At 33.8% G+C, this 24,429-nt stretch overlaps 1 protein-coding gene and 1 pseudogene across 3 annotated transcripts in view; both read right to left on the reverse strand.

Annotated features, from left to right (window-relative positions):
• Window positions 1-16,240: 16,240 nt before the first annotated feature.
• LOC107504659 lies at window positions 16,241-16,546 on the reverse strand (annotated as a pseudogene).
• A 4,902-nt stretch (window positions 16,547-21,448) lies between these two features.
• The window catches only part of CNTN5 (contactin 5), a 1,096,099-nt gene continuing 1,093,118 nt past the window's right edge, over window positions 21,449-24,429 (reverse strand). For all 3 annotated transcript variants that reach the window (XM_016134020.2, XM_016134019.2, XM_016134021.2), the window contains exon 26: window positions 21,449-24,238. In XM_016134020.2, the coding sequence (XP_015989506.2) occupies window positions 24,135-24,238 (104 nt within the window). In that variant the 3' untranslated portion in view covers window positions 21,449-24,134. The remainder of the gene's footprint in view (window positions 24,239-24,429) is intronic.

Consider the following 24,429-nt stretch of genomic DNA (forward strand, 5'->3'; position numbering starts at 1 on the left):
AGAGATTGCCACACCAAATTTTAACATGTTTTAAAAATTGTGACCACAACCTCCATTTAATAAAGTGATTTTAGTTAAAACTAAGTTTTAAACATTTCATTAAAAAAAAAAGGAATTTGGAACTTGTAATTCTTCAGCTATTTTACATAAAAGGGGTAACTTCTATTTTGTATTTCTTTGTCCTCATGTTATATATGTTTCCTCATGGTAGAAAGTGACATAGATTCTGTATTTACTATAATGACCAGTGGCTAAAAGAAGCAATCATAAAATTCAACAAACAAGGGAAAGATTATTGTGAGACAATTTCCTCTCCAAATCATTTAAACAGATTAATAAAAAGAACATTTACTACCTATAGTTATATCACCTTAGTCATGGATGGGCTGACCTTAGCTTTTTATGATAGTGTAAAATTCATTTTTCACCTTTTAGTCCCCTTAAGTTGTCCCCATTGTACAATGAAATAGCTGAGGGATGAAATGTGTTCAGAATCAGTACTTGTGTGTGTATGTATTGTATGAGGAAAGAGGAAATAAATGTGGTGCTTCTAAACGGTTTGAGTGTCTGACCATTATTTCTCACCTTTTGTTAGTTTTCAACAACATGCCTCTGAGAGTAATATGGGTTTGGAAAAAAAGTATGGAAAAGAAATGAGCTTCTGTTTCTGAGTCAGTCCGTGTTATCGTTTGTGTGATGTTGCCAGAAATACTTTAATCCTATAAAGAGATCTTTAAAGCAAAACTTTGAAGAACCAATTCTTATTTTTTCTGTCTCATGGTCTGGTGCAAATTAGTAGCATTTGATAATTTTTCTCCTCCCTCTCTGTAACTCTTCCTTCTTCCCTGCCTTCTTCTCTTCCTCTCTCTGCCCTTTCTGTTCACTTAAAAAATATTTGTTGAGCTTCTACTATGGAGAACAAAACAAAGTTATTGACTCCAGGATGTTTATATTCAATTGGAGGCAAGTGGAGGATTAGGGTGGTTAAGATTGACAGACAACCACTAATTTTCTTTAAAGTAAAAGTACTAATGACCATCATCTGGACACCCCCAAATTTATTGGCCTGAAAGTAATCATCTGACAGTTGAGAAGTTAGTTGAAGTTTCTCCTTCCTTGACTTGCATAACATTAAATATCCCATTCTTCTGTGGACTCCATGGGTTAATGCTGGGCCTTCTGCTCTCCCCCTATATATGCTTATAGATGGATCATGTCACACTCAATATAATTTTATCATCTTTCCCTTAAAGTGCAATTTCTTCGGGGTTCCCTATTTTTGCCAATTTTTCCTATTACTAAGATTTTAAATTCCTGGTAGTTTCATTGCAATCATCTTTGATTCGTCATTTGCCTTTCTCCGTTCATTTTCATTCATTCACCAAAACCTGATTATTCTTCTTTATTTGTCTATTCCTTATGGATCTCTTCACATCAATAACAATGTCTCTACAATAGTCATTTACTGGGTATGTCTCTGCATCTAATTTGTCTTCCCCAACCACCGAGTGCTAGCACAAATCCTCCTGCCTAAAGAAATTATGCAAGTCCTCTCATGTGTAATCTCATGATTCCATCACTGGGTCGTATTCCTTCGGTTTTGACTTCAAGCAGTCCCAGAGATGTTATCTCTCATTATTTGTCACCTCAAACATTGATATACGTTCACCTATCTTCCCAGTAGCCAAACTCTGGCCACATGCTCAAGATCAGCCTAACCTCCCTGACTCTCTCACATCAACCTGAAGAATTCAGAGTGGCTCCTGCTTTTTTGGTTTAGCATTAGCTGTTGACTCTAATCTTATCTTATGAAGGTACAAGCTGCATGCCTTATGGGAAGATATGCTTTTTGATGATATAGAGTATAGAGTATACACTTAATGGGTTTGCCATTATGGTAAGTTAAAGAGTAATTCTGAATGGCTCAGTCCTTGAACAAATTTCAGAGTTGCAGAAATAAGTGTGCATGTTATAGTGGTAGCTGCAATTCCAACAGTAGTCTTCTCCCAGGTATAGTGTAGAAAGCACCGATGACTGTGACCCGATCTTTATAATATGTCTGTCCCACCGAAGGAAATCACTTACTAATGAATTTATTTACCTACCCACCACATACTATGTGCCAAGCAGTGTGGTAGAAGTTTGAGTGATAAGATGAATAAGGTCTAATCCCTCTTTTATGTAGCCTTATATCTAGGAGAAGAAAGGAAAGACATGTATATTAAATCATATACATAATTTAAATATATACTTCATAAGACTATTTTGAGGAATAAATGAATAGATACATTTAAAAGAGTAGTGGAAGCATATGAATAATTGGACTCAGTACACTTTTTGATTTTTTCTGCCAGTGGTAAATAAATGTGGACCTTTGACATTTGTTCAAAATAAAGAAAAATACAATCAGATTACTAGGGGATATCCTGGGCCTGTACATACTTGTTTAGGTGTTCTGCACTATCTTCATCCATGGAATTGAAGCAGGATAAACAATGTTACAAATGTGACACTAAGCTCCAAAAGAGCCAGGTCATCAAATAGGATGTATTTTCAATTTTCACAGGCTTTGTTATTAAGTATATTTTTCTAATCCTTGGAAAATTGGTGACCCATAAATGACTAGTTTTAATTAAGTACATATCCTAACTTAATTCATAAGATATAGGGGTAAGAGTACAAGATCTAAAATCAGAAGATGAGGAGTCAGTCCTAGTTTTATCACTTTCTAGTAATATGGCTCTCAGTAAATCATTTAACTGCTTCATTTGTGAAGTAAAACGAATAAAAACCTCACAGGATTGATGAGGGAATTACAAGACATAGTATATTCAAGAATTCTTACTAAAATTGCTGGGACATGATAAGAGTTAGAGCCCATGAGCGTGAGCCAGGCAGTGTGTATATATGTATATATGGACCTGTTATCTGTATTACTTCACCTGACTGCCGAAGACTTGAGAGGACTGTTTTTTTGATATGTCACAAACTTTTCTACACATTTTTCTTGATGTTGGCTATCAAAGGAAGCTCTGTTGTTTTTTTCCCTTTATGACTTAAATTACAGAGGAAAAAAGCCACATTCACACATATTCAGTGAATATACAATAAATTCATAGAAGGCATAAACTCTTGTATACAGTGAGGTGTCCAGCATAAGAAAATTCCAGTGGTTTCTAAGTAGCTCATCTGGGCTAGATATTAATATGTTTTAGTTTCTTGGAGGTCAGTCATCTATTGCAACAATGACGACGGGGTATTCCTTCATTTCTATTTTATGCAAGCTTACTTAATACCCTTGCAACAGGAAATTGTCATGTGATGTGCTTTAGGAAAGATTTGATATCAATTTGTCAAGCATGATTTAGGAATAATGAAACCCATTTGCCCAAGATATGACAGTGGGGATGGTGGACGATAGATGAGTTGTTACACTAGAGATTCCTTCCAACTCCACCTATTCCTTGACTTATTAAACAAGGACATATCCCCTGTGAATTATATTGAAGGCTGGCTCTTCTCTTAGCAGCTGTAAGACTCCCATCAAAATAATTTAATGATGAAAATGAATCTGGTCTAATTGAATTCAGTATGAAGTAAGAGTCATCACCTTAGGGTAGGTTCAACCCTTAGTGCTTAATATGCTGATCAGCATTTCAGCTTTGTGGCAAAACCAGAGCTGTTGTCAGTGTGGGCTTTAAGCTTAGGAAGATTTTTTTTTTCTCTTTAACAAGAGAATGGGAAGCTGGGCATGTGTCTGGAATTAAGATAAATGTAGGCACTAACGTTGACCACTTAGGAGCTCTGAAAGCCTGATACCTCATCAGGAGGTAAAATCTGCTCAGCAGCTCTCAATAAAGCTGATTTCAAAAGCTGAAAGTCAATTTTTGGCTTTCCCTTCAAAGGTTCATGTACTTTATTTAAACTACACCAAATTCTCATCCTATTCTTCTTAGGAAGTAGTTTTAATAAGTATCAGTAAGTCTCCCAAGTGTCTGACATAGAATTTAATTCAAATTGATTTTTAAAAATTTGGTTGGAAGCTCTAAGGACAGAATTCCCTAATTTATCCTGCTGTGAGATACTATGTTCATCCCCTCATTGTCTGTCCCCGCTTCATTTAACCAATGATGTTTTAAGGCCTAAGAGTCAGCCTTCCATTTCATTTCATTGGATCTCTGAAAGACAGTCTAATGTTAAAATTGGTCCGTTATCTAGACTGGTTTAATTTGTGCCTTAAAATGACTTTGGAAATAAGTTTTGATTAAAAAGTTACATCAATGATGCATTTTTCAGTATCACAAAGCAAAATCTATTTGAAGAAGTTATTCCTGCATGCCAGATTGAGCAGAAGCCTTAATTCTCTTCAGTAACTGTGTAGGCGAAAGGAAATTAGGAGCCTGGTGAATAAACAGGAAGCCATAAAAAAATCACAGACATCTTTGCTATCTGTCTTGTTTTTCCATTGAATGGATTGTGCAGTCAAAAATTACAACCACAATCGAATGTGAGTATTTTAAGAATGAATACACACATTTTTTTTCTGAAATAACTATTAGCAACTAAGTAACATATGCTTCAGTGAATACTTTCAGTTGAATCATAAACTAACTACAGTTCCAACAACTGTCTTTTCGAAGCCAGTCGAGACAGCTACACAAGAGGATGTTAAAGCAAATCAAGCTCTCACAGAGCCCATCTGTGTCCTCCCAGTGAGTCTCCAATTACTTCTTGTCTATGAAGTTACTGTAGGCTGTACAGGTGCTACCTTGTTAAGGAAGGCCCTGTTCTCTTCTACCAAATGTGCAACTTAGTCCTCTAAAAATTAAGGAGAACATTAAGACCTTTCTTCACTCTTTTGAAAACAGGTGTCGAGAATGTTCCTCATGGAGAAGTTGATAAAGATACTGAATTTTTCAAAAACTCAATTTCTTGTATTATTGGAAGTTTGCTATTTGCAGTGTTTAATATGTCTTATGTTAGAAACCTGATAGAGGTGAGGCATCTCCATCTGCCAATGACAACGGGGAAATAACAAAACTTGAAAAAGCAGGTTGAGTTTATGTTGGTGCTTGGTGAATGGAGAGGAAATAAAAGAAGCCTCTGCAGCATGCTCAAGCCTAGTGTCCAGAGTTAAAGTAGAGTCTACAGGCAGCTGTGGCAAGATATCAATTCAGTGTAGCAGAGCAAAGGTCAAAGGTTTGAGTCATAAAAGAATGTCAAGATTAAAATCTTCCAGGTAGTAGGAAAATACTTGTTCACTATAATTTCATTTGCTTGTGCTGATATGAGGAGGTGTCTTCTGAAGACTCAAGGCCCTACTTTTGCTAGATGAGTGGACTTCTTCTATATTGGAGGTCTAGGGTTTATATAAAAATTTCAAGGATGAAAGTACTATTTTCTTGAAAGTGCAGGGGAGGTCATTAATTTAATTTAGCATGGAAGTAGTAAAGAAAAACAAGATTTTCATTTTAGTGCAAATATCAATGCTAATTTATTTATAGGAGTTGAGTAATTCTTATAGTTAAGGAAATTAAGAAAATGGTTAAAAGTTGAGAACTCTCTTTAAGCCTGTCCTTAAAATTTGCATGGATAAAGGTACAAATAGAGGCCATGTCTTTGACCTGTGACTCCCTTACCTCCTTTCTGCTTCTCTTTAAACCCTGGCACTGCCCCACAATGGATGTAGAAGCTTTATCCACAATCTTACCCTTGGTCATCGGCAGCCTTCTGGCATGGGAAAATGGAGCTGGGGAAGGAAGTGTGCAGGCCTGGAAGTAGATTTGAGGGTGTTTGGGCAATAAAGTCCAGGGTTAGGAGCACCAGGAGTATAGTTTAGAATGGAAGGGTGGAAGGGGATTGTGAGGGTTGGAAGGGTGAGGGGTGGGGGATGGGCTGAGGGTAGGGCTCCAGGTAGACATGTGCTTCTTGCCCTGTGGGGTGGGACATAGCCTGGCAAGGGCTGAAATGGGTCTTCCTGAAGCTTAGAGCCTAGAGCGGGGCCTGCAGTTGCCTGGGTCTATGAGTGGAATTGCCTCCTTATCGATTTGTTGTTGTAACAGGAAAAGGAAATCTTTCAATATCTGGGCTCATCATGTTCCTAATGTCTATCTCATCTCAATCTCCAGTCACCTTAAAATTCTTCTTTTTCTACCTCAAAACATGGCTTTTCATTCTTTATATTATTTCCTGTGTTGTTCTCTGTTTGGGAAAACCCTTTTTATGACTACAAAGCTTCTAACAACTCTTGAAAATCCAGCTTGTATGTCACAAATTCTGTGAAAGCTTTTTTGATTTTTTTAAGAAGGAGTTAATTGTATCTTCCCATTGGTGTCATAGTCCTGTGTTTGTATCCTTATTATAGCACATATATTATATTTCAATTGTTTGCTTCCTCCCACCCTTTTCTGATCCCTTGAGTCTTCGGTATCCAGAAAAGTATGTAATAAGTACTTACTTGATAATATTTATTGAGTTGATTAGTTTATTGGATTGTCTCTTCTCCTATCTCAATAGGAAATATACTTAAGATTTCCTGCCTAAAGCATGTTTTGCCTCAGTTTTTACCTCCACCACCACATTGACATCTTGTTTCTTAATTTCCACACTTCTAGACTCACTCTAATATCTATTTTCTGCCTTATTCGTGCATTCATTCATCCAGCCTCGTTTTTGACTTCTTGATTTATATGACTTTTCTGTTTGTGTTTTCATGAGAAGTGAGTGAAAGAATTGAATTGATAAGATGGCTAATGAAATTTAAATAGCCTAGCTCATCAATACATGATAATAAGGCATGACATGGCAAAGAGGTGTTTTAGAAAGGGTAATTTGACTGGTTGGTCTTGACATTAGTTGAAGCACAAAAAGGTTTCATAGGTAGATAACTTTCAGAGTTGCTTTGGTGGCGAGAAGAGCATTACCTTCTCAGAACAAAAGAATCTCAGGGAAGATAGGACTTTAATGATCATTCATTCCTATCCCCTTATTTAATAGCAGAGAACATTAAAGCACCACAATGACAATAGCAGATAGTAACTGAACCACAATTAGTGTCCAGGCCAAATAATTCTGAATAGTTATCTTTCAATTCCTCAAGGTTGTCCAGATTTAATTGTATTAGTACACTAATCTCATTTAACACATTGATTCCAGCATTTTTGACTAAGCTTGAAACTATGTGTATAGACTCATTTATTTATCATTTTACTAATATTAATATTAGTTAATATTAATATTAATGGTGAAGATGATGACAGGCATTTTACTAGGCCTTGAGGGATACAAAGGTAAATAGAACTTTCTTGACCTAAAGAACCTCATAGTTTGATGGAGAGATAATGGTGGGAGGGATGGCGTCTAACTCTGCTTGGAGGATGGACATGAGGTCAGTTTCCATGAGAATATGACAGCAGACCTGGTTTTCAAGGATGCTTATACCTTTGGCACTAACGGGGATGGACAAGATTTAGGAGCTAACAGGGCATAGGTTTAAATCCCTGCTGGGACCAATTGACTTAGGTTATCTGAGTTTCGGTTTTATCACTTGTTAAATGACAATAATACATACATACTTACTGGACAGAGTTCTTAAATGGGATCAAGTGTGTGAAATCCTCTTCTTGTAGATGCTTTTTTTTTTTTTTTTTTTTTTCAGGAAAAGTCATTCTCTAACCAGAAGGCACTATGACTGAAATTGTCAGGTAGATGCTGGGTCTCAGGCTATCCTCAGTTACTTTCTTCTCTCTACCAAGTTCTGGTTCATATAAAAAATAGGACATAGACATAGAAGGCAAGAACAAATTAAAATATTAGCATTATTATTGGTAGAACAGGACTGGAAAGTTCAGTGGCAGAATATCTAGAAAACTGCAATATTTTTATGTTTAGAACCTGAAAAGTGGCATATTTTAATTTTAATGAAAATCAGCTAAAGATAATATGATAAAATGGGAACAATCAGGCAGGGCAGTAAGGATGTATATTTATATTTTGGAATGAATTGGCTACTTGGTAGTTGTGGTAGCTTGTAGTGCTGTAAGCAAATATTTTCTTTTCTCTCCCTGTTGCACTCCTCCTTGACCAGGTTTTATACATCTGTGTCGTACTAAACTTAGGAATGAGGACACCACTGGTATTGAAAACGAAGTGTGGTAGAAATGGCAGGCATTACTTACTGGGGGAAGCTTTAAAAGCCTGTGTGTGACTGTCCATGTTTCTCTTCCCTCTGTCACCAGATAAAGCTACTCCGTAAACTTGGGTCTTGGAGTGAAGATGATGTGGAGCACAGCAGTGTCTGACCCCTGATAGACAGGCCTCTTTGACCAGAACTAAAACTGTATGTTATAAACCAGTAAGATTATTGGGTTATTTATTACTGTAGCAAATCTAGGCTGTCCTGACTGATCAGTAGTTATTAGATCATACTGTGTAAATGATTATTATTTAACACAACAGGTCAAATTTCTTTGTTAAATTCATACTTGTCTAGATTTTATGGTTTGGCAGAGAGCTTCATATAAAGTTGTTCAATTTTATTTGGTCTGTTTTGGAAATTTTGCACATTAGAGATTTTGCATGACTACTCCCCATCCATCAAAACAAGCCATGATGAGAATGAACATCTATTTTTTCTACTTTATTTAATTTTATGCAATATATTTTTTACACTTTTCTGTATTTGAATGTTCTACTTTAATATGCAACATATAAACTTGTGCTATTTATCTTGTAGATTTGTCTTTGCCTATGACCTATCACTTACTAAAGGCAAATATCACATCTACTCTGTGGTGTGTCCCAATTTCACATCAAAATAACTGCTAGGAAATGAAAAAAAAATGTAGTCAAATGACAAATTTAGCATCCAGTGATTTTTAGAAAAAAGTTCTGATTTTGTAATTTTGAATAGTACCATATAGCTGTTTAATATGCATTTATATAGTTAATAAATAATGATTATACAGAACAGCCCTTATAACCAGAATGGATTAAAGAATAGAGACAGGATAAGCCTTATCGTCTTCAAACATAAAAGAAGCAAGACTTTGCATTTCTTCTGTAGTTTATAATATTGCCAACCACAGAGCCTGTCTGTTAGTAAATAAGCCCATCTTCCAACCAAAAACAGCAATTGAACAAGATGTGTGAATAAATGCAAAAGAAACAGGAAAGGCAGATTTTATTCTTGATAAAATTAAACCTGAGATAAGATCTCTTATATGGAAGGAATATGGTCATTTGCAAATAGCATAAGTACCATTAACTATATATTGGAAGTTGCTGACAGGATTTAGAATTAAAGGTAGGAAGTATTAAATGGGAAAGGGTTAATATGATATTACCAAATAAATTAAAAAACGATGTAAGCCAGCTTCTGCATTGTCACTATATTCAAATTATGGCTGAAGGACAGCATTACTATAATTAGGGAAAATCCCAATGGAAATTAGCAGACTCAGTATAATATAAATGTTTTTTAATGACTATAGAAATCCTGTAAGTGATAGTCTCATTAATGATGTTAACCGTGTAGACTAACACTTCTTGTCACATTCAACAAGATAAAAGTTCTGCAAGGATTGTTTCATTTAAATTCAATCTATGAGGAATAAGAAGGCAAAACAATTAAGGACCACACACCCTGATGTAGGCATAAGCGCCATTAGCTACTATGCTTATAAATTCCTCTCAAAGATCATTCTTTTACTCTGCAACGTTTACATGATTTGGAGCAGTGCTCTTTGATGGAACTTTCTGTGATGATGGAAATGTCCTCTGTCTGCGCTATCACAGCAGCCATGTGGCTATGGAGCAATTGAAATGTAGTCAGTGAAATTGAGCAATTGATTTTTAAATTTTATTTTATTTTAGTTAACTACAATTTAATTTTAAATAGCCACATGTAGTTCTAGTCTACTGTATTGGACAGCGTAATCTAGAGATAGCTTCCGTAACAGTTTAGATTAAGATAATTGCCCACACATCCTTTGCCATCTCTCCAAATTAGTTCTGCACAAGGCAGGCAAATTTAAAAGAAAACCAGACTTTACTTATCTTAGTGAAAAATACTGCCAACCATGTTTTCAAGTTTATCTCATGTCCCAAACATGGTTAAGTAATTTCCTTGAATCCTTCAAATGATCCTAGTCTATTGCTATTAGTTCAGTAGCATGATTTCCATTTATCCAGGCATCCCCATCATAAGCCTCATGATCTTATTTTTCCCTACCAAGGTTCTTGCTTTGGCATAGGAGACTTGCCTGGGCTAAGAACGCAGCTTTTCTGATGCTCCGTGTCTCTTTCAATTGAGCCCTGGGACTGATTTTTTCTGCCTGTTGTCCTCTGGCTGCAGGAGATAAGTGTCTCTTTAAATGTTGCCCTCTGACTTTCACTCTTTGCTTTAAATTGTTGATTAATAGATTTGAGCCTGTTGTGTTCTCTCTTCAGTGAATTGGTGGCAAAGAACAGCTATCACATTTCATAATCCTTTTAGTTGCTGTTTATCTCTGACTTCTCAAACCCAAGACGTTGTACCAATTAGTGTTTCCCTTTTGCCTGCATCCTTTTCCAGTCCAAAAAGATGAAGGTCTTAGCAGTACCTTTACAGCATGCCATGAACTATAAAACACAACCCCTCACCACTGATAGGCCCTTGGTGTCCTCCAGGCAGTGAGTGAGCACTCCAGAATCTCAGCCATATAATCTGCCTCTTAGAACCACTTCCAGTACCAGCTATGCTGTGTCCAATTACCATGAAGTAGAACCTGAGATGGAGATCCTTATTTGAGTGATTGATTGGAGGTAGAGGGAAGTAAGCAAAACAAGATAGGGCAGGGGAAAAACGAAACAGAAATACAGTCTCTTCTGGAGACTGGCTTTTCTCAGGAAAACTCTGGTACTCATTCTACAGGGATTGTCCTACCTTAAGAGGACTGTCTTTTATATTACCTTGCTTTCCCTTTGTCCCTGGTGAGGTGTGCACTGGAGAGGGAAAGGTGTTTTTTCTCTCGAGATATCAGCTGTGAGTTGTTCTCAGCCAACACTCACAGCATCTGGGGTTGGGTTTGGGGTAGGCATGTGTATGTATTTACCCCAAAGAGTAAAGTGGTCTGGGAAGGAAACCAACAGCACCTGCTACAATAGAAGTTGCATAGCTCATAAGATTCTTTGGTAGCGTCTTCAGCAAAATAAGTTGAAGGCTTAACCAGGGGCTGAGAACCACTGCTTGCACAGCATAATTTTTTTACACCTCACCACATGGCTATGTTCAGTCATTCAGTCATTCCAGAGATGATTAGAGATACCCATTATACTGCAGGACTAACCAGTGTTCTGGAAATAGCGTAATGATTAAATTTACGGATTGTGAGCAACAGACTTGTAAGTGGATGATTACAGGAAAAAGTGAATAGGTGTTATCAGTGGTGTGAATCTGTGCAAGCAAAGAAGGGAGAGACAAGGAGTGGGGAATTAAAAGTTCATGGAAAAGTAATGTGAACTAGGGATTGAGAGATGAGGAGTTTGTCAGGAGAATTTCTCTAGTTATATAGCGATCAGGTACCTCAGTGCTAATATATAAACAATTGGTTTTGATTTTAGTAAGATTTAGGAGGATGCTTGGATTAAGATTTTGCAAAGGCTATAGAATATGACCCAATGTCCCATTCCAATGATCTGTGTTTGACTCCCTGATCCTCTAATGCAGTGTGTTTCTTTACTGACTTGAACATAGAGGTTATTCAGCTTCTATTCACTCAGCATGAGTATTCAAAAGCACCTTAAATGAAGCAAAGGCCATTTTGCACAAGAAATTCATGCTTATAACTTATATTGGTGGGTATGCCACAGTCTTCCATTAAACAGAGGTAATCTGAATAGACATTTATTTTCTCATGAAACCAATTCCATGGACTTAGCTGAGAGGTAACAAGGTTTCAGTGTGATGAATTTTCTCCTGAGTTTGAACTGGAAGTTGGTAATAGGACAAAGAAAAACTGTTATCTATCTATTAAAAAAATCCCTTTGTAAGATTAAATATAAAACAACTTCTATAGTGGTATGATTTTTGTGTTCCCTCTGCTATTAGTTATTTAATATTCTCAAAGATGTCTGTTTTCCATTTTCATTAATAGGGTGGCTGAGATTGAGTTTGTTCATTAGATAGGTAAAGTCAAAGTCCATCTTTTGGAAACACTGTTCTGTGCTTGGGGAGTACGTCAAAGTTTGCATCTGATAACTGAATTTTAAAAATGAAAAACTTTATCCATCAGGTGTATAACAAATAAATGAATGTAGATGGTAAAGCAAATTTGCATTTGTTTCTGGAGTACCTGAAACTCTACCTCCTTTTCTTTTAATTATTTTTTTTAACCTAGATTCATCTCCAGTACTGACTCAGGGGCACACAGATAAAGTCACTATAGACTTTACTATGATCACAATGCTGTTTCTTTCAATAATAAGATAACACTGATAAGTGATAACTGGAAAAGTCATAAGGAATTTTCCTCTAGCTTTATCAAATGTTAGATTGATCCTTTACAATCTCAGCTAATGTTTCCACAGCTTGGCTATTGAGAACAATGCTGCAATGAACATGACAGTGCAGATATCTCTTTAAGGTCCTGATTGCATTTCCTTTGGAAATATACCCAGAAGTGGGGTCGCTAGATCATATGGTAAATTCTATTTTTACTTTTTTGAGGAACCTCGATTTTTTCCCCCACAGTGGCAGTATCAATTTATCATCCCACCAACAATGTACAAGTGTTCCCTTCTCACTACATCTTTGCCAACACTTGTTACCTCCTGTCTTGATGACAGCCATTCTAACAGGTATGAGGTTGTTTCTTGTGGCTTCGATTTACATGTCACCAATGATTAATGATTTGAGCATCTTTTCATGTACCTGTTGGCCTTCTGTATATCTACTTTGGAAGATGTCTTTCAAGTTCTTGGCTATTTTTGATTGGATTGTTTGTTGTTTTGCTATTGAGTTGTATACATTATTTATATATTTTGGATAATAACTCCTAATCAGTTAGATGGTTTGCAAATGATTTCTCTTGTCTGTAGGTTGCCTTTCCATTTTGTTAGTTGTTTCTTTTGTTGTGCAAAAACTTTTTAGTTGATGTAGTCCAACTTGTTTATTTTTGTTTTTGTTGCTTGTACTTCTGGTATTATATTCAAAATATTGTTGCAAAGACCAGTGTCAAGGAGCTTGTTCCATTTTTTTTTTCCCTAGGTGTTTTATGGTTTCAGATTTTAAGTTTAAGTCTTTGATACACATCAAGTTGATTCTTGTAAATGGTGTAAGATAGGGGTCCAATTTTACTCTGATTTACTAGTTTTCCCAGCACAATTTCTTTTTGAAGAAACTATCCATTCTTCACTGAGTATTCTTATCTCCCTTGTCAAATATTAGCTAACCATGTATGTGAGAGTTTATTTCTAGGCTCTTGATTCTTCCCATTTGTCTGTGTCTGTTTTTATGCTACTATCATACTGTGTTGCTACTATAGCTTTGTAGTAGAGTTTGAAATCAGAAAGTGTGATGCCTCTAGCTTTGTTCTTCTTTTCTGAAAATTGCTTTAGCTATTCAGGGTCTTATGTGGTTCCACATAAATTTTAAGATTTTTTTCTATTCCTGTGAAAAATGCCTTGAGATTGAATACATAGGGATTGTACTGAACCTATAGATGGCTTTGGGTAATATGAATATTTTAATAATATTAATTCTTCTAATCCATGAATGTGGACTATCTCTTCATTTATTCGTGCCTTCTTCAATTTCACCAAAGTTTTTTAGTTACTTTCCAGTGTACATATTTTTCACTTCTGTGGTTAAATATTTTTCGAACTACTTTACTGTTTTCATGCTATTGTGAATGAAATTGTTTTCTCTATTTCATTTTCACATAATTTGTTAGTGTATAGAAACACAACCAGTTTCTGTATATTGATTTTGTATCGTACAATTTTACTGAATTCATTGATTAGTTCTAACAGTTTTGGGTGGAGTCCTTAGGATATTCTATATATACACTCATATCATCTGCCAACATACACAATTTTATTTTCCTTTCTGATTTGGATATCTTTTATTTTCTTGCCTGATTCCTCTGGCTAGGACTTCCAGTACTATATTGAAGTAGTAGTAGTGAGAGTGGGTCCTTGTCTTAGTCCTGCTCTTAGATGAAAAGCTCTCAACCTTTGGTCAGTATGATATTAGCTATGGACTTGTCACATTTGGCTATTTTTATGATGAGGTATGTCCTTCTATACTCAGTTTATTGAGAGTTTTTACCCAGAAAGGAGGTTATATTTCGTCAATGCTTTTTCTGCATCTATTTAGATGACCATGTGATCTCTTTTATTAATGTGGTTTATCAGATTTACTAATTTGCATATGTTAAACCCTTCTTGTAATCCAAGAATAAATCCCATTTGATCATGATGTATGATCTTTTTAATGTACTGTTGAATGTGGTTTGCTAGTATTTTGTTGAGGATTTTTGTATTTATATTCATCAGGAATATTGCCCTGTAGTTTTCTTTTCTTTAGTGTCCTTGTCCAGCTTTGGTATCAGAGTAATGCTGGCTTTGTAAAATAAGTTTGGGAGTGTTCCCTTCCCTTAATTTAAAAAAAAAAAAAATTGAAGAGAACTGGTTAATTCTTCTTTAAATGTTTGGTGAAATTTACCAATGGTAAATTGAGTCCTGGGGATTTCTTTGTTGGGAGTTTTCTGATTATAGATTCACCCTCCTTACTTATCATTAGTTTATTCAGATTTCCTATATGTTTATGATTCAGTCTGGTAAGTTGTATATTTCTAGTAGTTTATTCTTTTCTTTTTGTATAATTGTTCATAGTTGTCTTTTATATAATCCTTTGTATTTTGGTTGTATCAATTGTAATGTCTTCTCTTTCATTTCTGATTTTATTTGAATCTTCTCTCTTTTTTTAGTTAATCCACCAATCTGCCAATTTTATCTTTTTTTAAAAAAAAAATAACAGCTCTTAGTGTCATTATTCTTTTTTTTTTTTTTTGGTCGCTATTTCATTTATTGCAACTCCAATCTTAGTTATTTCCTTACTTCTGCTAACTTTGAGCCTATTTTGTTCTTTTATAGTTCCTTGAAGTGTAAGATTAGGTTTATTTGGATATTTCTTATTTCTTAATGTAGGCATTTATTGCTATACACTTCTTTCTTCGTAATGCTTTGCAGCATCCCATAGGTTTGGTATGTTGTATTTCCATTTTTGTTTGTTTCAAAGTGTTTTTTAAATTTTCCCTTTTGATTTATCTTTTGACACAGTGATTGTATGAGGTACATTAATTTCCACACATTTGTGAATTTTTCAGTTTTCTTCCTGTTGTTGATTCTAGTTTCAAACCACTGTGGTTGAAAAAGATACTTGATATTATGTAAATCTCCTTAAATCTTTAATTTGTTAAGACTTGTTTTCTAATCTAACGTGATATCCTGGATAATGCTTCATGTGTGCTTGAGAATAATGTATATTCTTCTGTTGTTAGATGGAATATTCTATATATGTCAGTTGGGTCAGTTTGGTTTAAGTATAGTTCAAGTCCAATGTCTCCTTTTGATTATCTATCATAAATAAGATGATCCATCGATTGTTGAAAATAGAGCATTGAAGTCTTCTATTATTATCATATTTGTTGTCTATTTCTCTCTTCAGATCTGTTAGTATTTGCTTAATATAGTTAAGTGTTCCATTATTGGGTGTGTATATATTCATGACTGTTACATCCTTTTGAGGGATTGATCTCTTAGTCATTATATGAGACTGCTTTGACTTGTTATAGCTTTTGAATTAAAGTCTCTTATGTCTGATATAATATAGCTAACCTTGCTTCCTTTGGTTTCCACTTGCTTGGATTATCTTTGTCCATCCTTTCAATTTCAACCTATGTGTGTCCTTAAAGCTTAAGTGCATTTCTTAGAGGAAGCATATAATCAGATTTTGTTACTTTATCTATCCAGGTACTCCATGCTTTCTTTAAAAATAATTTATTTATATATTTTTATTTGGCAATGTTTATATCGGTACAATGAAACTAAATTTTAAGAGACACTAGGTGTCATTAGTTTGGATACCATTTTTTTTTGTTGCTATAAAAGAGAGACATAGAAATTATTTACATGATGAATTTCAGAACTTCAGTGGAATAGGCAGCTTCATGTGATGCCATTTCAATAGTGATTTATTTCAGTCTACATACTTTCCAAGAATGTTACAATCTCTAAATAGGAAATAATCTTTGTCATCTAGAACTACTTTGGTGCCTCCATATTCTGAAAGAACTTTATCTCCAACTTTCACACTAACTGGTTGGATCTCTCCACCTTTTCCTTTAGAGCCCAATCAAATAGCTATTACTGTTGCTTGCAATACTTTTCCTTGACATTTTTCTGGAAGCATAATGCCTCCTTTGGTTACGGCTTTTGCAGCACTCCTTTCAGCTAATACTTGATCAAAGAAAGTAAGAACTTTTCTAAATGCTTGTCCTGCCATGGCTCTGGCTGCTCCAGTTCATACTCTGCTCTTGTGCCACAACCTCAATGAGAGACCCACAGTCCGGCCCTCTGGACACATGAATTTTGAAAAAGCCACTCCATGCTTTTTGATTGGAGAATCTAATCCATTTATTTTTAGAGCAATTATAGATTTACTAGTGGATGTCCAGCTGTTTTAGCAGCATGTCTTGAAAAGACTATCTTTGCTCCATTATATTGTTTTTCTTTGTCAAAAGATCAACTGACTATATTTATGTGAGTTTATTCTTTAGGCTTTCTATTCTGTTTCATTGATCTATGCGTCTACTCTTACCTCAATACCATATTGTCTTCTTGATTATTGTAGTTTTATAATAAGTCTCGAGCTCAGGTAGTATCATCGCTCCAACTTTGTTCTTTTCTTTCAATATCGTATTGGCCATATTGGGTCTTTTGCCTTTCCATTTAAACTTTAGAATCTGTTAATATCTATAAAATAATTTGCTTGAATTTTGATTGAGATTGAATTAAATCTATAGATCAATTTAGGATGAATGGACATCTTGACAATAGTGAATCTTCTTGTCCATGAACATGAAATAGGTCTCTATTTAGTTCTTTGATTTTGTTCATCAGAGTTTTGTAGTTTTTCTCATATAGATTGTGTACACATTTCATTTTATGGGGTGCTAATATAAATGGTATTGTCTTTTTAATTGTAAATTTATCTTGTTTATTGCTGATACATAGGAAAATAATTGATTTTGTATATTGACCTTATATCCTACAGTCTCGCTACAATTGCTTATTAGTTCCATGAGTTTTTTTGTTGATTATTTAAATTTTTCTGCACAGATGATCATGTCCTATGTGAACAAAGACAATTTTATTTCTTCCTTCCCAATATGTATGCCTTTTTTTTCTTTTCTTGTCTTATTGTATTAGCTAGGAATTCTAGTATAATGGTGAAAAGTAGTTGTGAGAGAAGACATAGTTGCCTTGTTCTCAATCTTAGGGGAAAGCTTCCAGTTTATCACTGTAGATTTTAACTGTAGATTTTTTTATGTTAACTGTAGATTTTTTGTTGATATTCTATATTGAGTTGAGAAAGCTACTCTTTAATCCCAGTTTACTGAGAGTTTTATAATGAATAGTGTTGGATTTTGTCAAACGCTATTTCTTCTTCTATTAATATGATCTTGTATTTTTTCTTTCTTAGCCTGTTGATGTCATAAATTACAGTAATTGCTTTTTGAACATTGAGCCAGTCTTGCATACGTGGGATAAATCCCACTTAGCCATGGCGTATAATTCTTTTTATACATTATTGAATTCTATTTGGTTTACCTTTTTTTGGTAATGTCTTTGTTTTTGCATTAGAGTAATGCTGGCCTCCTAGAATGAATTGAGAAGTATTTTCTTGGCTTTTATCCTCTGAAAAAGATTGTAGAAAATTGGTAAAATTTCTTCTTTAAATGTTTGGTACAATTTACCAGTGAACCCAACTGGACCTGGTGCTTTATGCTTTGGAAGGTTATTAATTATTGATTCGATATCTTTAATAGATACAGACCTATTCAGATTGTCTTATTTCTTCTTGTATGTGTTTTTGAAAATTGTTATTTTCAAGGAATTGGTCTATTTTATCTAGGTTATTAAATTTGTGGGCAATTATTCATAGTATTCCTTCATTATCCTTTTAATGTTCATAGAATCTTAAATGATTTCTCATTTTTCATTTCTGATATTAATTGAATCCTCTTTTTTCCCTGGTCATCTTGACTAGAAGCTTATTGGTTTTCTGGATCTTTACAAAGACTAGCTTTTGATTTTATTGATTTTCTCTATTGATTTTGTTTTCAATTTCATTGATTTATGCTCTGATTTGTACTGTTTTTCTTCTTACTTTGTATTTACTTTTCTTTTTTTCTAGTGTCCTAAGGTGGAAATTTAGATGATTGATTTTAGGTCTTTTTTCTTTTCTAATATATGCATTCAATGCTATAAACTTCTAAGCACTGCTTTTGCATACCACAAATTTTAACAGATTGTGTTTCCATTTTAATTTTCTTTTAAATTTCTTTTGAGATTTCTTCTTTGATGCATATGTTATTTAGAAGCGGAGTATTAATATCTGTGTGTTTTGGGCTTTTCCAGTAATCTTTCTATTTTTTTTTTTTTGTTTAATTCCATTGTATCTGAGAACAAATATTGTATGACTTCTATTCTTTTAAATTTGTTAAGGTGTATTTTACAGCCCAGAGTGTGGTCTATCTAGTCAAATGTTCCATGGGAGCTGGAGAAGAATGTGCATTCCTTTGTTGTTAAATGAAGTAGTCTATAAATGTCATTTATATCCAGTTCATTTATGGTGTTGAGTTCAACTATATCCTTATTTTCTCTTTGCTGGATATGTTCATTTCTGATAGAGTATTAAAAGTCTCTAACTATGGTAGTGGATTTCTCTCTCAGTTACACCAGTTTTTTCCTCATTTTGTTTGATGTTGTGTCTTAGGTGCATATCTATTCCTTAAAAAATTTTTTTTCTTTTGTTTCCTTCCTTCCTTCTTCCTTTTTCTTTCCTCTGTGATGGTTTAAATTCCTGTGATCACATTGTTGCACATTTTTCTAAAACATATTATCTAAAATGACACTATCGCACCTAACAACATTAGTATATCATATTCTATCTTGTCTATATTCCATTTTCACTGGTTGCTTAACAAATATCACCAATTATGAAAAATTATTTGAATCAGAATTTGAACATGTATTTGCATTTTGTTATATTTCTTGTTTCATTTAAAAAAGAACCCCACTCTTCTCATCTTTTCCCCCATATTATTGAATAATGAAATGAACTGAATTATCATCCCAATGAGTGTCTCACATTATTTTTACATTTTATTATTTCTTTGGCATTTATTAGCTGTTATTCTTTTACAAAGTAGAGCTATCTTTCATCAGCTGTTTGATTACCTTAAAACACAGTCCTTACAGAAAAGTTAGTATACATACTTGATTCTTCCTCTCTTTATATTTTTATAACAGTTCTCAGAATGATGACTTTTTCATCCAACAAAGATAATGAAAGATTTGTGTATATATTAGTATGAAATCATAGGTTTTTAAATATTATGAGTGTTTTAATACATTGCTGTCAATGTTCTTTTTTAGCTCAAACTATCCCACTTAAATGGTAGTCTTTATAGACACAAGAAGAAGACCCAGACTCATCTTGTACATTTCCTGAAATCTTAAATCAATCATTTTTTTTCAAGAAAGTTCCTCATAATGGTGAATGGAATTCAGAGGCAAAAATTTGCACATTATTTATTCATTATTTGTGTTATTTGTCCATTAAGGATGTTCACTGTTCTAGACCTTTGAGTTAACAAAGCTAAAAAACTGATCATTTTTCAGAAAAATTTTAAACTGTGAATTCATATTGATATTTCTAAATAAAAAATTATAGGTTTTATTTAATTAAAAAATTCATCTATGCATTTCTTTTATCCTGAAAATTTACTTTTTAAAATACTTTTAACATTTATATTTATATATCGGCTAATTCAAAAATAATTCCTAAGAGTTATGCTACTCACAAGAAGACCAGTGAATGTAGTTTAAGATTTTTTTGTTGGTGTATATGTGTTTTGTTCTTGATATGTATGCCCCATTAGGGATGTAATGTCAATATACTGACTTGAAATAGTTATCTATGTGGTTATAACTTTTCTATAAAGAAAAACATTAGCTTATCGACCCTCCAGCTGATAGACAGTTTCATTATTTTCCATTTATTCTTATTTTGGGGAGGTTAATTTTTTTCCTTTACATTTGATTTTTAAATTAATATAAAACATTTATGTAGTTCCAAAGTCAAAACTATGAAATAAGTACATTGAGAAAGAGCTTTCCTGCATATTTGTTCCCATATCCCATTCTTTCCCTCCTCGGTAGGAAACAATTTTTTATTAGTTTTTAGTTGATTCTTTCATATTTCTTTTAGAGAATATTAGCAAATATGTGCTGGTATTTTTACCACTTCTGACACAAAAGTGAGCATATAATCACTGTTCAATACCTTTTATATTCACATAACTGCATATTTTTACTAGTCTTTCTTAAAAACAGATACCTAGACACAGGATTGCTAGGTCAAAGAGTAAATCCATATAAAATTTTACTCATTATTTTCAAATTCTCTTTAACAGAGTTATATAACTTTGTGTTTGAGAATATTTTGAAAATATAAGTTTCCTAGTCTCTGAACTACTGAATCAGAACTCCAAGATTTGGGTTATCTAGTGATCTGGAAGATGACCCAGGTTTGGGAAGCCTGTTCTAAAGAAAAAATTTAAGGCCAATACTAAATTAAATCCAATTAATTGCTCACTTGATATATGCTAAGTATGGTGCTGGGCACTGGTGAAAGAAATCCTAAGATAAATATAATATAGTCATCCTTGGAGTATCTCATAGACTATGTAGTGGAGGAGAAACACTCATAAACAAATCATTGTAACATCTTGTGACTGCTGGTATAATAGAGATGCACACATGTGCTAAGGGAGCGTAAAAGAGTAGATAACTCTGTTTAGGAGAATTGTACATGGGAAAGATTGGGATATACTGTTCTTAATTGAAGCAGAAGTGTACATTTAACAAACTCTTTACAAAATTCATTTAATAAAGTCTCCTTCCTGAGGAAAAATAAATTATGAGGCTAACTCTGAATTTATCCCATTTGTACTTGCTCCTTTGGTTTATTCTTTGATGTGGCTTCCAATTGTCAAATTGAAACTACCATAGACATTTATGGAGACTGTTGAACCTAAAATCATAACAACATGCTGAATCCTAGCATAATATTTTTAGTGTGAAAACATTACCATAATCATGAGCATACTGTGTTTTGGATGAAATAATGTCATTCATGTAGTCGACAGGAGAGAAGATAAAAGTCAATAAAAAGAGAATTATTTATTAAAAAGATCTAATGTTACAAGAACAGTACACAGAATTATTATCTGACTGTGCCTTCCACATGGCATATACCCTTATATATGGTACATATATACAGACTGTATACAATATATTTAACGGTTTGACATGGGATCCACAGTACCTTCATTTGTGTATGCAAAACATTCACTTTCATGGAATTTTTAATTATGGGGAGTGCTTTTTTTTTCTCAAAGTTCAACTGACATTATACAAAAATACAGTCTCTTTAGTGATTTAAGACTGTGTGGTTATTATCCCATCCAAGAAAAAGCTCACTTGATATTGCAGCTGAAAAATAACATACCTGGATAAGGAATGCTGTTTTGTTTTCTACAAAGTAACAAGTATGCAATACATAAATACATAAACATTTAAAACCTGTTTTTTTTTTTAATAGGTTTATGCTGCAAAATACATGTTCTGTGCATGTCGAGTAAAAACATCCCATAATTTGATTCCTGTACGAATACAAATAGGACATTCGATATTTAAATATTCTGTCAGATATGTACCATCCATCAGGTAGTTGAAAATAATCGGTTAATTTGAATATGCCATATACTGACATTGTATTTTATAGGGCTTTGTTTTATGAGTTTTGATAATAATATGATTCTTAAAGTCTTGCACTAAGTCTAGTATAAAACTGGTAGAAAAAAAGGAAATGGTTTGATTGCTTAAATAAATATGAAGTAAAAATTATTGCCCATTCTTTAATATTCTTGCTGCATTTTTCTTTCAGATGTACAATTTGCTCCTGCAAGCTATACCGTACTTGGGAAAGCTCATAGTTTGCTTGCTAAACAGTTAGCATCCCTCTATCTGCAAAGTCCAGCCTCTCCCACTCCTAAGAAGGTACTCAAGGAAGGCCACTTGGTCATTATTATTCACTGGCTTCAACATTCTCCATCTGTAGTAATTTACTATAATAATGTTAACTAAAATAGTTTTTTAAATTACTTCTCTTTTTTTAGGAGTATCTTGGACATAATTCCCCCCAAAGAGAATGAGTAATAAACATAAATAGTTGTTCTGTGGCTCAGAAACCAATCCTTTAGGATGTTCAGTAGAGAAACTCCAATTTTGCCTCTAATTCTACAGGAGTTAATCTCTAGAGCCAGCAGTTTGAGCTCAATATTGCTTCATTTTGTTTGCTGTTAGAGATGCAAGTAGAGTTAACGAGTTTAAGTTTTACAAAAAAAGAGAAAAGAAATAATATTTTTGTTCTTATATTAACATCACCTGTAAAACTGTAGTTTCTCCAGGCTGTTGTTGAGCATGACTTTGCAATAACTATACCTTGGGCATCTTCTTGGGTGTGATGCAAACTATGGCAAGTTCTCATGTTGGTTAGAAGTTCTGTAAGATATCATTAAGTAGGAAACTCATCTCACTTTTCAACAACTATTTAGGATCAATTAGGTTCAGGTTGACTCCTCAAAGTAGCAAATGGAGCTCACCTTGTACTGAGGCCATGTTTCCATAGCTTAATTTAAAAAAAAAAAAATCAGTTATTCTGAGAGATCCTCTTTATTTTAACAATTGGTAAGATTTTATAAGTGGTAAGCGATACATGGAACTGTTTAAAAAAATCAAAATTTGTTATGCTTGAACCATTTTAACCCACAGCCTAGATGTATGCATAGTTATTTGCACAACAATTTTTCATTGTCCTCAAAATTATTTGCAATTAGAAGAAAATCTTGGACCTAATTCAACATCTATTTTGGCAGTAGGTGAGGAGGAAATGTCCTTTATTCATTTCATTTACAAGTTAGCACCCTTGGCAGCAAGTCAGTGTCTGTGGTTTTTAGTAATCATATTTTTTGTGACTTTAAACTATCTTTTGTTATTAAAAATAAACATTTACTATATTTGAAGCTAGATAACATAGTACTTGATGAAAAACGATAGCACTTTAATTCATTTGGACTCACTTTCTATTTACCTTGAGCTAATATAAATGGCTTATTCCCTACCCTAATAACTTGCTCTAGGGATGCATATAGAATAGCATATTTAAAATTTTTGCTCTTTCACTATGCAATCATACAATATTTTTTGAGAAAATTTTTGTGTACTAATCCTATAATGAACCACATAACTGAAGTATTTTTCTCATATCGCCTACTATTTTGTCAATTGAAACAGTCAGCCAAATGGAAAATAAAAACAGTAGACTTGGATTCTTAACCAAACTTTTCATTCTCAGTTTTATATTTGTGTTTACGACAGATATGCTAAAAAATCAGTTACTTAACGAATGGATGGCACACACTTAGGGTCATAAGATATAAAATCAAATTCCAACATATTAAAAAAGTAAAGAATACATTTGACAGAAATTACTGTTGCTTTAAAAAAATCATTACATACAATCTGCATATTTTTTTGGACCAAGAGCTGTCCTCTCCATTTACAAAAAACAAAGAAAAACCTGATGGATAAGTAATATTTCCCCCCGACCTCCTATAAGTGCACCATGTGTAGTCCCAAGGTTTTAAAGCTCATCTCAGTGTCCTGGGTTTCCACTTATACTACACTATTCACTGCTATTATCAAAGTAAAGCAAGAAAAACAAATTAAGTCTGCAGTCTTCACCAAGAGGTTGAAGGAATCATCAATGCCAAGAGCAATGTTACTGATGATGAAGAAGTAGAGAGAGTGTGGAGGGTTGACTGAGCACTAGTGATTTTTCCACCTGCGAAAAAAGAGAAGCATTAAATGGAGCAAATTATTTTGTTTTGCTCAAGCTAGAAAAAAAGCTTTTTTAGGTGTGTAAGAAAATAAGTGAAACATTGGTCCTATTTCTGATGAGAGTGTTCCTAGTATTTACGAAACAAGGTATTGTCTGGGATTCTCAAAAGTTTTATGGAGGGCAGAAGTATATAT

The sequence above is a fragment of the Rousettus aegyptiacus genome, unplaced genomic scaffold (assembly GCF_014176215.1).
Source record: "Rousettus aegyptiacus isolate mRouAeg1 unplaced genomic scaffold, mRouAeg1.p scaffold_m13_p_5, whole genome shotgun sequence".
Lineage (NCBI taxonomy): Eukaryota > Metazoa > Chordata > Mammalia > Chiroptera > Pteropodidae > Rousettus > Rousettus aegyptiacus.